We start from the raw sequence: 15795 nt of genomic DNA on the forward strand, positions 1-15795 counted from the left end.
GATGTTGGCGGGGATGTGGAGAAAGGGGAACCCTCCTACACTGTTGCGGGGAATGCAAGCTGGTGCAACCACTCTGGAAAACAGTATGGAAGTTCCTCAAACAGTTGAAAATAGAGCTCCCATACAATCCAGCAATTGCACTACTGGGTATTTACCCCAAAGATACAAATGTAGGGATCCGAAGGGGTACGTGCACCCCGATGTTTATAGCAGCAATGTCCACAATAGCCAAACTGTGGAAAGAGCCAAGATGTCCATCGACAGATGAATGGATAAAGAAGAAGTGGTATATATACACAATGGAATATTATGCAGCCATCAAAAGGAATGAGATCTTGCCATTTGCAACGACGTGGATGGAACTGGAGGGTGTTATGCTGAGTGAAATAAGTCAATCAGAGAAAGACATGTATCATATGACCTCACTGATATGAGGAATTCTTAATCTCAGGAAACAAACTGAGGGTTACTGGAGTGGTGGGGGGTGTGAGGGATGGGGTGGCTGGGTGATAGACATTGGGGAGGGTATGTGGGTATGTGCTATGGTGAGCGCTGTGAATTGTGCAAGACTGTTGAATCACAGATCTGTACTTCTGAAACAAATAATGCAACCATATGGTAAGAACAAAGAAAAAGAAGAAGATAGCAGGAGGGGAAGAATGAAGGGGAGTAAGTCGGAGGGAGAGATGAATCATGAGAGAAGATGGACTCTGAAAAACAAACTGAAGGTTCTAGAGGGGAGGAGGGTAGGGGGATGGGTTAGCCTGGTGATGGGTATTAAAGAGGGCACGTTCTGCGTGGAGCACCGGGTGTTATGCACAAACAATGAATCATGGAACACTACATCAAGAACTAATGATGTAATGTATGGTGATTAACATAACAATAAAAAATTAAAAAAAAACAAACAATATAAAATTATTTTCTCATAGTTCAAGAAACCAGAGTCTGAAATCCCAGTGTCAGGCAGTGTGTCACTTCCTGCAGCACGTCTAGCAGAGGATCTTTCTTATCTATTCCGGCTTCAGGTGGCCCCTGCCTTTTTTTGGTGTGTGTCAGCATGACTCCAGTCTCTGCCTCTGTCCTCAGATGGCTTTCTTCCATCTGGGTCTATGTGTGTCCTCTCCTTTCTGAGGAGAACATCAGTCATGGGATATAGGGCCCACCCTAAATCCAGGATGATTTCATTTCAAGTTCCTTAATGTATTTCATCTACAAAGACCTTATTTCCAAATAAGGTCACCTCCTGAAGTTCTGGGCAACATGAACTTTGGAGGGATACTATTCAGACCCGTTATACCTACTTACCACAAAATTAGGGAAAGAAAATCAAGAGACCCTCTGAAAAGAAAAAGTTGTATTTTAAATAATGTTTAATTTTTAAAAAGTCTAGTAAATAGTATCTGTAGATTTTAGGCTGGCTGAATAGAATTAAAGGTAATATTTTTGATATGTAGATAACATTTAAAATTTTCAGTTTTGTTTTTTTGCGAAGAGCCATAATCATCAGTTTCTCATAATAATGTAAACACAGAAATGAATTTAGACAAAAACCCTGATTAGATCAATTAACTGGCCATCAGGTTAATGGCTCTCAGCGTTCGTTTGAATTCAATTTCCATTTTCCCTTTTCAGATTAGTAAGCATGCATTTTATCTGAAAGTATCACAGACTTAACCATAAATAAAAGTTCAGTTGGAATTTTTTTAAGATCGTTCTTATGGGATTACATTTTTGTTTTACATATAGTTAATAATTAACTACCCTTCCCCAAAATTTAGAAATGACTTAAATTGTAATTTAAAATTATTTTTTCTCCAATTCTGTCAAATGATGTAACCTATCTAATCTCTATGATTTCAGGTTTCAATCATTAACTCTACAGATATGACTTTTATTCAGAATTTCACTGGCGAACAGGTGAAGACCTTTTAATACCAATCAATGTCACTCAGTACTAATAGTAAATCGCAATATTCATATCATTTATTCATTCATAAAATAAATGTTCACCGAGTACCTACTATATGTTGGAAACTGTTCTAGGCACTGGGAATATAACCATGCATCAGACAGACAAGATCCCAGCTTTCATGCAGCAGTGTCACTAAGTACTAGGATCTGTTATATTGTAGGCCGGTATATAGTGGGCCTGGTGGTGAGTTCTAGGTATCTGCCTTCCCTCTGAGAAAACACAGGCTTCTCGTAGGCCCCATTGTATCTGTTAGAGTCAGTGGGCCTGTGCTCTGCCTCCCTTCCTCACTGCAACTGGAGCCCTCCACCCATCCCAACATGATGTGGAGGTTGACAGGCTATCTTGTTCTGGTCCCTTCCTCCCAGGGATTAGATATTGTTCCTCCCCCACCATCACTGGCTGAGGTCTTATTATGAATGAGGGACGTGCCTGTCATTCTCCTAACCTAATAAGGCCTGAGGTCATACTTTATCCAGCACCCCTGAGTTGTCCAGGGTATTGTGACCTGTTGAAATTTGCCACATTTATTTAAACAATGAATGTGGTATGGCCATCTAAGGGAGCCAGTCATTAATTGAATCAGTTTCTCTGGGCAACCCATATTCTCTCCTAACCAGAAGCCCACACTACTGAACTTCTAGGAAGCCTCACATTTGAATGTGGCCAAGTTACCTCTTGATTTTCTGGATCATGGTTTAGGATCCTTAGATGCTCCATTCTTAGATAGATATGTAGATTTGGAATAATATATTTGTCTAGCAATTTTGATTAATAGAGTTTTCTATTGAACACAGAGCATTTTTTACATCCCCCACCCCCCAACTGGGGCTTTGGTCTATCCATTACTCTGCAGTTTTCAACAAAGCATTTAACAATGTCCTTCATGATACTCTTGTGGTAAATGTGGAGAAGTAAGGCCGGGACAATACTGAAGTTGGATGAACTTACAAATTTTGAACTATTCTCAAGTGTTGGTAATTAATGGTTTATTGAAAATCTGGCAAGACTTCTCTTTTGTCCTGATTTGTTTCACATTTTTATCATTAGAAGCTTTTTAAACATTATTAAATTTGGCCTTTCTATAACTTCTTGTCCTCAATACCACCTAGTTCTTCAGTCTTTCCCTCAGCATTTAATGCATAAATGATGAAACTCCTCTGAGTGAAGGCCACACAATGCCACACCAGAAATAAGAATTTCGCTGTATGTTTGGAATAGAGAAGAGAGGTGGGAAAACTGAATTATTATTACACAGTTAACTCATGCGTTCATTCCCTCTGCAAAGAGCATTTGGTACCTGGCAACTATATCTCAGTCTTCAGAATACTATAATAAAAAAGTCATAGATTGGGTGGATAAAAAACCCAAATGTTTATTTCTCACAGTTCTGGAAGGCTGAGAAGCCCAGGATCAAAAGGTAGGCAGATTCAGTATCTGGGGAGAGTTAGTTTTTGGATTCATATAGATAGCCATAGGTCCTCACATGGTGGAAGGAGGGCTAGAGAGCTCTCTGGGTTCTCTTTTATGAGGGCACTAAACCCATTCATGAGGGCTCCACCCTCATGACCTAATCACATCCCAAAGGCACCACCTCCTAATACCATCATATTGGGGGTTAGGATCAATATTTGAATTTAGGGGAAGGAAGGGACACAAATATTCATCTATAGCAACTGTATATGTTTGGAATAGAGAAAAGAGGTGGGAGAATTTAATTATTTCATGACACTTGTTAACTCATGTATTCATTCCCTCTGCAGAGAGTATCTGGCACATGGCACCCGCTCTGAGCTGGACCCTAGTCAGGCAGTGTAGACAGAACACTGAACAACACAGACCAAAATCTCTGCCTTCTGTGGAGGACACTTTCTAGTGGATTGTAGACTGATTACATTAGAAGATGATGGGAGGCCAAGTCAGCTAAAGCACTGGATGCCAAAACATGGAAACAAAACATCTCGACACGTTCAAAACTATGGGCTGAATCTGAAAAGATGATAAATGTTGGAAACATCACTTGAAAAACAAAAAACTTAAGAGCTAGAATGTGGCTCGCTAGTTATACTCGGAAGGGACTTAGAAAACTTAGTTGACAATGAACTCAATATGAATTGATACTGAGACATGGTTTCCCGTGAAATTAAAACCCTTCTTATGCTTCATTGATATAATGATATAAACAGCCCAAAGCAAAGAGTGTAAATCCTACTTAACTCTTCTCTGGGCAGTGCACTCATGGGGTATTATCTTTTCTTTGGTATCACATGCAGTATCTCTAAGAAAGAAAGGCCATGATGGTGAGCCAGTTACAAATATTTCCATATGAAATATCATACAGGAGTGGAATTAGATTCATTCTGTGAGGTTCAACATGGCAGAACTAAATAGGATTAAGGACTAGAAGTTACAGAAGTGCCAATTTTAGCAAAGAAAATTCTAATAATTGTGTCCACAAATTGAATGGGCTGATTGTTGAATAGCTGCAGAGGATGACCAAGCAGATGTCAGGGGTACTGAGGGGAAATTATGCATGGGGTCAGACTGAATGACTTTAAGACTCTGTCCATGTCCAGGAGTCCATGAATTTAATGCAGAAATCTGCTGCAATGAGATTCATCCTTCAGGAAAAATTGAGAGAGGACTATAAAAATTATTTTTGAACATAAACTATGTCATCTTAATGGTTTTTCTTTGCAGATGGCATCTTATTTTGGATATACGGTCACAGTGTCAGATGTTAACAATGATGGGTAAGTTTTTAAGAACTTCCTCACTCACCATATGTTATATTCATCCACAAAGATGTTGCATTTTTTTCCTTCATGGAATAGATCCTTCCATACTTCTTCAACAAGATAGAGGCTCTCTTGTTTTAATTGGGTTTTGTTTTTTTTTTGGTTCAGGATAAGAGGATATATCTACTAAAGAATTCTATCGTCCTATTTTATGTCTCTGTGGAGATTTTCCACATCTCCCACTTCCAGAAAAGGACTGTTTTACTTAGTTTTATCTTTAATTTAATGAACTGAATAGTCCTTGGCCATTTGAAATCCAAAGCCATGAAAGCATTTGCTCATCTGTCGCTCTTTACCCTTACTTAGCATGTGATACATTCATAAACCATTTGCACATAAATAAACATTTTTTTCTCCTGACATTGCTTTAACCAACATACTAGTAATGCCCATGGAGAAGATGAAATAATAACATGAACTTTTCAGAGTATGGCAGCAAATTACAATTGAGCTTGGATCAAACACCATGATAAACTATGGTTGTGTTTAAGTCATTCCTTAAAAACAAACTATTATTAAACATCTCTTTGGCTCACTAAAACCACCTAACTGATAGATAAAACGGATGATTAAATAAGAAAGCCAATACACTGATAACTGATTAGCCATCCAATAAATATCAGTGGAGCACCTACTGTGTGTCAGCCATTGTTCTTAGTGTCCAGAATATGGTGGCGAATAAGGCAAAATAGGTCTCTGCTCTCAGAGAGTTCACATTTTTATAGAAATCAAATACCTGCAGAATCCTGACTATGTTCCAGGATCTGGGTTAAGCAAGCACTTTAGATACATCATTGATGGACACTAGCTATGATTTTCATATAGATAGAAATGTACTTTATATAACATGGTGGCATATGACTGGAGATAAATTTAGTTACTTTTGCACCTTTCGGAAAATATCTTTTTTTTTAAGATTTTATTTACTTATTTGAGAAAGAGAGAGAGAGAGAGAGCATGAGTGGGGGGAGGAGCAGAGGAAAAGGACAAATAGACTCTGCACTGAGAGCAGAGCCTGATGCAGGGCTCAAACCCACGACCCTGAGATCATGACCTGAGTTGAAATCAAGAGTCGGACACTTAACCGAATGAGCCACACAGGGGCCCCTGGAAAAGATCTTTTTTATTATTCTTCCATTTAACATATATTTCTTGAGCATCTACTATACACCAGCACTGTTCTAGGTGCTGGGATATAGCAGAGAACAAAATAGACACCGCTACCCTCATAGAGGCTACACTAGAGGTGGGGAGTTGGGGACTACAGATGAAAAGTAAGTAAGTCAAGTCGAGCATATTTAGATGGTGATGAACATCAGATAGGAATAAAAAAAATGGAAGGGCTGAAACCAAGATGTCCTTCAGTAGGTAAATGTACGTTCAGACAACGGAATATTGCTCAGTGCTAAAAAGAAATGAGCTGTCAAGCATGAAAATACATGGAGGAAGCTTACTTGCATATTATGAAGTGAAAGAAGCCAATCTGAGAAGATTACGTACGGTATGATCTCAGCTATATGACAGCCTGGAAAAGGCAATGCCATGGACATAATAAACGGATCATGGGTTGCCAGGGGCCAAGGCAGGGGGAGGAGGGAGGAACAGGCACAGAGGATTTTTAGGGCAGTGATGCCACTCTGTAAGACACTACAGTGGTGGATCCGTGTCACTCTACATTTGTCCAGACCCACTGGATGTCCAACACCGGGAGTGACCCTAATGTAAACCATGGATTCTGGGTGATGGGTCACTGAAGGTTCATCGATCGTAACACATGCACCGCGCTGGTGGGAGATGTTGAGAGTTGGGGAAGGCTGTGCCTGTGGCGGCCGGGGGTATATGGGAACTCTCTGTACTTTCTGCAGGAGTTTGCTTCGAACCTAAAACTTCTCTAAAAGATAGTCTATTAATTAAACTTATAAAAGCAAAACAGAAGGGGGGGTAGAAAATATTGGGAGGGTTGTGACTTTAAATGGGGTAGATAGGGAAGACCTCAGTGTTAAGGTTGAGGAAAGTTGAGGAATGATCTGCTGGAAGTGGGGTCCATGGGGAAGAGATGCCTGGAGGTGGGAGCCGCTGGAAGTCCAAGGACATCAGAGACTTGGAGAGGAGGCAGAGGGGTGCAGGATCACAAAGGTTTGTGAGCCACTGCATTTATAAAGTCTTGCATAGTGCCACACAGGCTCTGCTATGGATAGAATGAGTGTTTCCAAGAAGGACACATTTCAGGAGCCACTGGAGGATACTAAGCAAGGGAATGGCCTACTCCAACTTTGGTCCCAGCAGACACACTGTGTCTGTTGGGTCTCCTCGGCCGTGAGGCCCCTGGGAGCCCACTGCCATAAGCGAGTTGAGGCAGGACAATGCCCAGGGCCAGAGCAATGACAGGACAGTGACAGAAAACTGTAGTGGTTGCACTTCGGAGATATTCTGAAAGTATATTTGAATGGTAATCTTAGCCTGGAAGCAAGTCATTGAAAATTAAATTGCTTTCATCTCCAACTGAGCTGTGAAAAGAAAGTAACAATTAGGGCCACCCTTCACAATTTCCAAATTAGATGGACTGGATTTGTTATCAGCACCTTTTAGTGATCTAGAAAAAAAAAAAGGCGGGGGGCGGGGGCAGGGGGGCTGAAGAAGAACTTGAGTCCAAAACATGGCATGTTGTCCCAATTGAGGAAGCCCACACTTTAGTAAAAACAACAACAACAAAAATCCCATGATGGCCTTTGGGATATGTGCAAACACATTTCTTTCAACAGATGGTGACACAACAAACACAACCTCCCCCCGCACACCCAGGGGAGCCACGCAATGCCTTATTGGGACCAGATGAACTCAGTGTGTGCCCTTCGTTTCCTTCACTCTGCCCTGAATCCTTTCAGCTTTCCCCCAGTTCAACACTATGCCCTGCAGGGCACTGCCTCCTTCCTGGAAACACGTTCATTCCAGTCCATAGCAAAGCTCTGTGACAACATTTATAGGACCTTTTTTTTTTTGCTATGTTAAGAAAAGAACAAGAACACTTGTGAGGAAAGGCTCTCTTTGGTCTCCTGCTGATCAAAACAACATGGTAGTAACAAACACAGGAATTTTCCAGGGATAATTTGTCCTTTCTTGATGTTCTTAAAAAATTGCTATGCCCACTATTTCTTTTTTATTAGGCCGTATATTCTTAATTCTTTAGATTGCATCAAAAAATACATCCATTATCTTAATATTGCCATTCTTTTTTTTTTAAGATTTATTTATTTGAGAGAGAGCGAGAGAGAGAGCAGGGGCAGGGGAAGAGGGAGAGGAAGAGAGAAAGAATCTCAAGCAGACTCCCTGCTGAGCACGGAGCCTGCCAGGGGGCTCAATCACATGACCCTGAGTCGTGACTTGAGCCAAAATCAAGAGTTGGACACTTAACCGCCTGGGCCAGCCAGGCACCCCTTAATATTACCATTCTTAACGTACCCATCGATTCTCAGTCTGTATGTAATTTGCCACTCTTGGTTACTGTAATGCTATGTAAATTCAAGGCCCTATTATAAATAAGCAAGCTATAGAGGCCACTGAGCACCTTTCATCCCAAATACCGATAGACAACTCACATGAAGTCTGAGACTGCAACAACGAAGATATAATTTGCCATCATCTTTGCAGCACCTGTGTTTCGAGAAAAATTGCTTGGTATTGTTGGCTTTCAAACAGACATCTTGTGTGTCTAGGTTTATACTTGATCCCAAGATGGGGGTCTGAAAACCACTCCCAGTAGTAACAGCCGTGTCCTTACCTCCCTGGTGGGTATTCGTCTCTGGGGAAGGTGCAGTGAGAACAACCCATTGGGGCAGAGACATAAACTGCAGTCCCTCAGAAATCTTAGCAGAATCAGAAAAGAAAGGCAGCAAATCATGCGTGTGCCAATGACTTTTCTCAAGCTCCTGTGATGGCTCCAAGTCAGAACACATGTGTTCTCATTTGGGGAAGGAGTGCTTTTGTCATTCTAACTTCTGACAAGATTTCTAGCAGAGATCCGAAGATTGCCTGGGATTTACAGGAGACATGAATCCTTGTCTCAGTTAAAGTTTTCCTGGATATTATATATGCGATCTCCCCAAATTCTTAGTCCTTTCAAATGCAAAAACCTCTATTCTCCACTGAAACTATTGAAAAGCCTAGCATCGCGTTAAGCAACAAAATTTTGTCAGGCATGATTAGCAGGCAATGTTCTTTCCTCTCTCAAAGTGACTTCACGTATAATCTGTGTCTAATAACGTAGGATGACCCAAACTACAATCCAGTGACGCTATCTAAAATTCACCCGCGAAGAAACTGAGACACAAAAGCTCAGCGACTTGCCCAAGATTACACACTAATTAGGCAAAGGTCTTGATTAGATCCCAGACCTTCTGCTGACTTACCCAACAGTATTTTTTTCGCTAGCTACAGAGAACTCTATACTAAGCTCTATAAAATAGCTGGTAGGAAAAATATATAGAATTTCCATGTCCAAGGACTTATAATCTATAAGAATTAGGAATTTTCAATGTAATAAGTGAGTAAAATGGCATGCCTCTCACTTACTTTTAAAAAGCTGAGAAATTAGTGTATTTGTCACTGAAACAATCCATGACCTTTTTTACTTTTTTAAATAAATATTATGTTTAAGGTGTACAACATGATGTTTTGATACACATGTGCACAGTGCAGTGATCACTCTGTTCAAGTTAATTAACATATCCATCTATAGGATCCATCTCTATTCATCCAGCTGTGCAATGCATCCATTACATAGTCACCATGTCTACTGTGTGTGTGTGTGTGTGTGTGTGTGTGTGTGTGTGTGTGTGTGTGGTGGTAACACCAGAGAGCTACTCTCTTAGCACCTTTCTAGGATCCAGTACAATGTTATTAACTATAGTCACCATGCTGTACACTAAATCTTTAGAACTTATACATCCTACATTACTGCAACTTTGTACCGTTTGACCAACATCTCCTCTCTGCCCCACCTCACCACCTCTGGTAACCACAGTTCTATTCTCTGCTTCTATGAATTTGACTGTTTCAGATTATAAATGTGTGTGTTTCTGTGGGGGTTTTTTTTAAGATTTTTATTTATTTATTTAACAGAGATAGAGAGCACAAGTAGGCAGAGCTGCAGACAGAGGGAGAGGGAGAAGCAGGCCCCCCACGGAGCAGGTAGCCCGATGCGGGGCTCGATCCCAGGACCCTGGGATCATGACCCGAGCCGAAGGCAGCCGCTTAACCGACTGAGCCACCCAGGCGCCCCATGTTTCAGTGTTTTACTCTATTTTTTGGTAAGAATCTACATTCCTGTTTATTAATGTGCGTTTTATTAATTTCCATTATTTTTATAAGCAAGGTCATACTTCCACTTTATAAAAATATAAAATCATAATTTCAGAGTTATTTTCACCCAAAGAACTTTAATAAGATTGTCTAAAAACAACTGATTCATGAGACAAAATTCAGTTATAGTTTTTAGTGTCATGGCATGTAAGAAAAATCAGTCTGTATGATTATATTAAAAATAGCTATACTAGTCTGCTGCATTTTACTGAGTCAGTAGTAATGATTTATATATAATTTTATAGTCTATAACTCCTATATATTTTTTTAAATTCACAAAACCCTTTTAACTTTCCCAGCATTTATCAGTGATCAAGGAATCATCAGTGAGCATTAATCACCAGTAGAGTTCAGTATTAAAACTGAGATTTAATTCCCATTTTTTTACCCAAATTTCTAATTTTTCAATAGCCTTTTTTTTTTAAGGTCTACATCTTCTAAACCTTGGATCTGAGTGGATGCTATGCAATGACTCAGAATAGGATTAAGAATATCACTTGACAGGGGCGCCTGGGTGGCTCAGTTGGTTAAGCGTCTGCCTTCAGCTCAGGTCATGATCCCAGGAACCTGGGATCGAGCCCCACGTAGGGCTCTCTACTCAGCGAGAAGCCTGTTTCTCCATCCCCAAACCCCCTGCTTGTGTTCCTGCTCTCACTATCTCTCTCTCTCTCTGTCAAATAAATAAATAAAATCTTTAAAAAAAAAAAAAGAATATCACTTGCATAGTTGATTGGTCATTGTTCAGAAGTTAGGACTCCACAAATTCTGTGGGATTAAACCAGACTTTCCCTTCTCTGGCCAAGAGATAATTAAGTACTTTTGTGCATGAGGTTACCCAGTGACCATTCTTTGACAGTATTTGACATTTTCTCTACCCACTATGCAACAAAAGCAAGGTCCCTGCAAATGCTCCAAAATCTCGACTTAGGAGGTGGGGGTGGGGAGGGAGAAAAGACAATGTCATTAAGTAATGTTGACCAAATCAGTAAATTGGTGGACTTTCCCAATATTTTTTTTAATTTAAAAAAAATCTCTAGGTATTGTGAGTGACTTCAAAAGTTAAGACCAAATGGTGGTGTCTGTGCTGGTTGGTGGTTGATACTGTCAAGCTTATGACTGTTTTGAAAATATAAACAAGCTGGTGAAATTAACTTTAGTTTAGTTATCTTAAGATAGCCAGAGCTATAAACTCTGCCAATGTAAACTGTTAGGAATTTCTGGACAAACTTAACAAAGGGAGATGGAATTTTTCATCTTGAGCCTAAGCAAGCAAATTAGGGCTTTTTCTTATGGCTTTTGAAACTTACAGTATTTATACTATTTCAGAAACTCACAGGATTACAATTTAATTGATTGGATTGGTTTTTTGCCTCTGCAGGGCCCAAAGGAGATAAATTTCAAGAGAATTTTAGCAGTTTGTTAACTTGAGAACATTTTAGAGAAAATTTATTTGAAAGGAATCAGCTTTGGGTTAATTATGTTTTTGCCCCAGATTTAGCCTAAGTATGTATTCTCTCAGACAGGTTTTACTATTATGATTGAAATAAGTAGAAAATCCAGAAAACTAAAACAGAAAGAAGTTGTAAATTGAAATTGATTTCTGTAATGTAAATGATCAGCTATGCTAGTTCTTGTCCACCATAAAATATTCAGCTGATAAGATATCAACTCTAGTATAAAGTCTGCTAATCTGCATTCTGTTAATAAATAACCATGTTCCAAAAATTAATTATGAGCATTAGCATGCAGTATCTACTACTGGGAAAAAAGAAATATAGAAAAGTTTATATGTGAAACCAACACATTAACACCATTTGACTCAGAAAACTTGAATCTAGATGCTCCATATTGAATATTCTTATTGCTGGGTCCTCTCTTTCTCTTTCATTCTTTATCACTATTTATACTTTGCTTTTCAGGAAAATATAATGTTTCTGTCTCAAACAATATGGGAAGGAAGAGAAATTGAGCCTTGCATTATATTATATTATCAGGGCAGATTTAAACATAAAAAGAGACATAAAACCTGTGTGTATGTTACCCAAAGATTTTAAAGAAAATTGTGATTAAATATTAGACATTTTGGATAAAATAAAACTTAGTGTATATATCCTTTGTTGAAGTGCCTGTATATAATAACCCAGATCTTATCCAAACCGCCATGACCCAAACAGAAAAGATGGATTTTACTGAAAACCTCATCATTAATAATAATATTTCTTCATCATTAATTTTTTGACATTACAAAACCATACAGGCTGGGTGATATGTGTGTGTGTGTGTGTGTGTGTGTGTATATATATATATATATATATATATATATATATATATATATATATATAATATTCTCTTACAATGGTACCCAACCTATTACACAACTATATATCAGAAAGTCAATGAAAAATACCTTTACTAATAAAATATTTTAAAAACTTTAAACTTGGATTGGGCACATTCAAAACCAGGATTTGGCAAACTAATTTTGAAACAGTACAATAGCACACATAGCCTACTGCAATGGTTTTTCAGGGATTTTTTTTTTTTTTTTTTTGCTTGTGGTCCATAATAAGAAATACATTTGACATTGCAACCTGGCGCACACACACAGAACTGAAACAAAAGTTTCATGGAACAATATTTACCCTCACATAATATATTCATTCTATTTTCTGTTCTTTTCTATTTCATTTTTTAAAATTGCTTGTCAAGACCCACTGAATTGATTTCACAATCCACTAATGTGTCGCAAACCAAGATTTAAAAACACCAGCCTAAACAATAATATATATTGTGGCTCTTAAGTAGTGTTGCTATAATAAAATAATATTGACACTAAGTGCAAAGTATTCTATAAGGCACATTGTACCAATTAAATCCAAGACAGTTATTGTCTTTCAACTTTATGGGAAACACAGTTATAAATGAAAAACAAATGTCTTTTGCTGTTTTTATGGCATTTAGAACATTTTAGAAGACTTACACTTAAATATCTGGGGAAATATATTTCTAACAAAATAAATCAATGCTGTCATAATCCTCCAGGAATCCAAAAGTTCCATGGACGTGCTAGGCTCTCACAATGATGGGTCGAGTAATTTTCCATTTCTAGAACTCGGTGTTGGCAGTGAGAAATGTAGAGAGCAAACCATGTCAGTCCTGAATCATGTTTGCACCCTCAGGGACCAATTATATAGCTTGTTCCTTCTTTATAGAAGGAGAAAATGGCCCCATTCCATCTCTACAGTAGAGACCAGCGATTTCAGACATCTTTGAAGTACAAGGCAGCAACACACACAATTAGGTGTTTAACAAATGCCTCTTCACACTGGCAATAATTATAACAGAAGGGGAGGCAACCGGGTTCCTGCGAGGGGAAGGCCAGGGGCGTTAAATAACTCGAATCCTTGCTCTCCTCTGGTCCTGGAGCACAGCAGGATGGCAAGCAATGGGACCTTTTTTTTTTTTTTCATCAAGTTACTTGTAAGATTTTTAAGAAAATGTTTTGCCTAAGCAGAGCAATAACTTAGGTTCTGGAATTTGAGATCAAAATAATGGCCATTCCTATTTTCCCAGCCCTCTACCCACCTCCAGGAATGCACTTGTCATGATGAGCCCAGGTGGTGGATAGAAATGTTGAATCACTATATTGTACACCTGAAACTAATATAGCACTGTATGTTACCAATATTGGAATTAAAATAAAATTTTTAAAAAAGAACAGAAAAAAAAAATAACTGCTCCTCAGGTCTTTCTATAACCACCCTTTCCTTCTTACAAGTTGGCCAAGCAACACTTCAAGTGTTTCTAGCTAGAAACCATGTGTTAGGTCTCCTGCTGTGGGAGACAAGTAAGAGGCTATTAGAAGTAGCTAGCAGCCCCAGATAATCCCAAAGTCACATTTCACCATGTTTCTGGTTCCTACAAGGTAGGAGAGGGAGAACGGGGATACATTTTGCTTTTTTAACAGGAGCTCTTTCTGCTTACATTGCTCTGATGTAAAAATATTGTGTATTCCCTTCAACATCTGGGCCAGTGCCTTCATAATACCTATCATGTATTAAATGCTGTAGTATGACCTGTGTGTATGCGTGTGCGTGCACATTTGGAAAGAGAAACACACAAAGAGAGACAGAGATGAAGACAGAGACCAAGGGAGATCTTCAGTGATGTATCCAATGAAGTAGCCTATTTCTACATTCACATTTTTTTCCGGGGCGCCTGGGTGGCTAAGTTGGTTAAGTGACATTTTTTCGGTAATGTTAACTTGTTCAATAGGACACAACTGGTTACTAAAAGAGCCGGATTTTAAATCTAAATCAGTATAACGTCAAAACTCCTGCTTTTCTCAAAGGTCTGGACTCAACTTACTTTTCCAGTTATCTTTATTTTTTTTGTAGGCTGTATTTTTTTAGAGCAGTTTGGGTTTATGGAAAACTTGAGCAGGAATTACAGAGAGTTCACATATATTCCCTCCCCCGCCCCTCCACCATCGGTTTCTACTATTACTACCATCTTGAGTTGGTGTGGTACATTTGTTACAATCGATCCACCCATATTGATACATTATTAACAAAAGTGCACAGCTTACATTATGGTCCACTCTTCCTTTTACACATTCTGTGGGTTTTTCCAAATGCATAATGTCAGGTATCCATGTACAGTATCATGCAGAATATCTTCATTGCCCTAAAAACATCCTGTGCTCCATCTATTCATCTCTCTCCCCTCCCCTCATTCCCTCCAACTACTGATCTTTTTAGTTTTGTCTTTTCCAGGACGTTATAAACTTGGAATCCTTCAGTATGTAGCCTTTTAAGACTAGCTTCTGTCACTTAGCAAAAAGGGGTTTAAAGTTCCTCCCTGTCATTTTGTGGCTTATTTGTTCATTTCTTTTTATTGCTGAGTAATATTCTGTTATATAATGTGGCACAGTTTATTTATCCATTCATCTACTGAAGGATATCTCGGTTGCTTCCAGTTTTTGGCAATTGCAAGTTTTTGTGTGGACATAAGTTTTCAACTCATTTGTGTGACTACCTAGGAGTGTGATTATGGTCTCATATGGTAAACCTGTGTTTAGTTTTGTAAGAAACTCCCATACCATCTTCCCAAGCGACTGGACCATTTTGCCTCCTCACCAGCAGTGAATGAGAGTTCCTGTGGCTCCACATCCTTGCCAGCATTTGGTGCTGTCAGCATTTTGTATACCAGCCATTCCAATAGATTTTTAGCAATATCTCATTTCAATTTCCAATTCCCTAATGACATATGATATTGAGAATCTTTTTATATGCTTATTTGCTATCCGTAAATCTTCTCTGATGAGGTGTCTGTTCAAATCTTTGCCCAGTTTTTAATTGGGTTGTTTCTTATTGCTCCTATCATATATTATATATATTTAACATTGATTATGTATAACAATGATAATATATGTTATGTAATATATAATGGTATCACGTTTTATATGTTACTGTAATGTATTATTACTATTATTGCTATTTCATATTATTAAGTTTTAAGAATTCTTTGCATGGTTTGTTTTTCCAATTAAAATCATTGGCATCCCTCTAGCATGGAGCTCACCTGGACCACTCACTGGCCCTGACTCCACTCAGAGACACTTGCTTTGGGCTCAGAACCCTGCCACCTGGCAAGCCTGCCTCCAGA

The 15795-nt window shown here is 38.8% G+C and overlaps 1 protein-coding gene across 2 annotated transcripts in view; it reads left to right on the forward strand.

Annotated features, from left to right (window-relative positions):
• ITGA8 (integrin subunit alpha 8) overlaps positions 1-15795 on the forward strand; it is a 201413-nt gene that overhangs the window by 69086 nt on the left and 116532 nt on the right. The window contains exons 10-11 of one of the 2 annotated variants that reach the window (XM_025853612.2): positions 1864-1920; positions 4673-4725. In XM_025853612.2, coding sequence (XP_025709397.1) covers positions 1864-1920; positions 4673-4725 — 110 coding nt within the window. The remainder of the gene's footprint in view (positions 1-1863; positions 1921-4672; positions 4726-15795) is intronic. The other variant, XM_073879876.1, reaches the window with a different exon arrangement.

This window comes from Callorhinus ursinus, unplaced genomic scaffold (assembly GCF_003265705.2).
Source record: "Callorhinus ursinus isolate GAN/ISIS: 27379988/994484 unplaced genomic scaffold, GSC_fseal_2.0 scaffold36, whole genome shotgun sequence".
Lineage (NCBI taxonomy): Eukaryota > Metazoa > Chordata > Mammalia > Carnivora > Otariidae > Callorhinus > Callorhinus ursinus.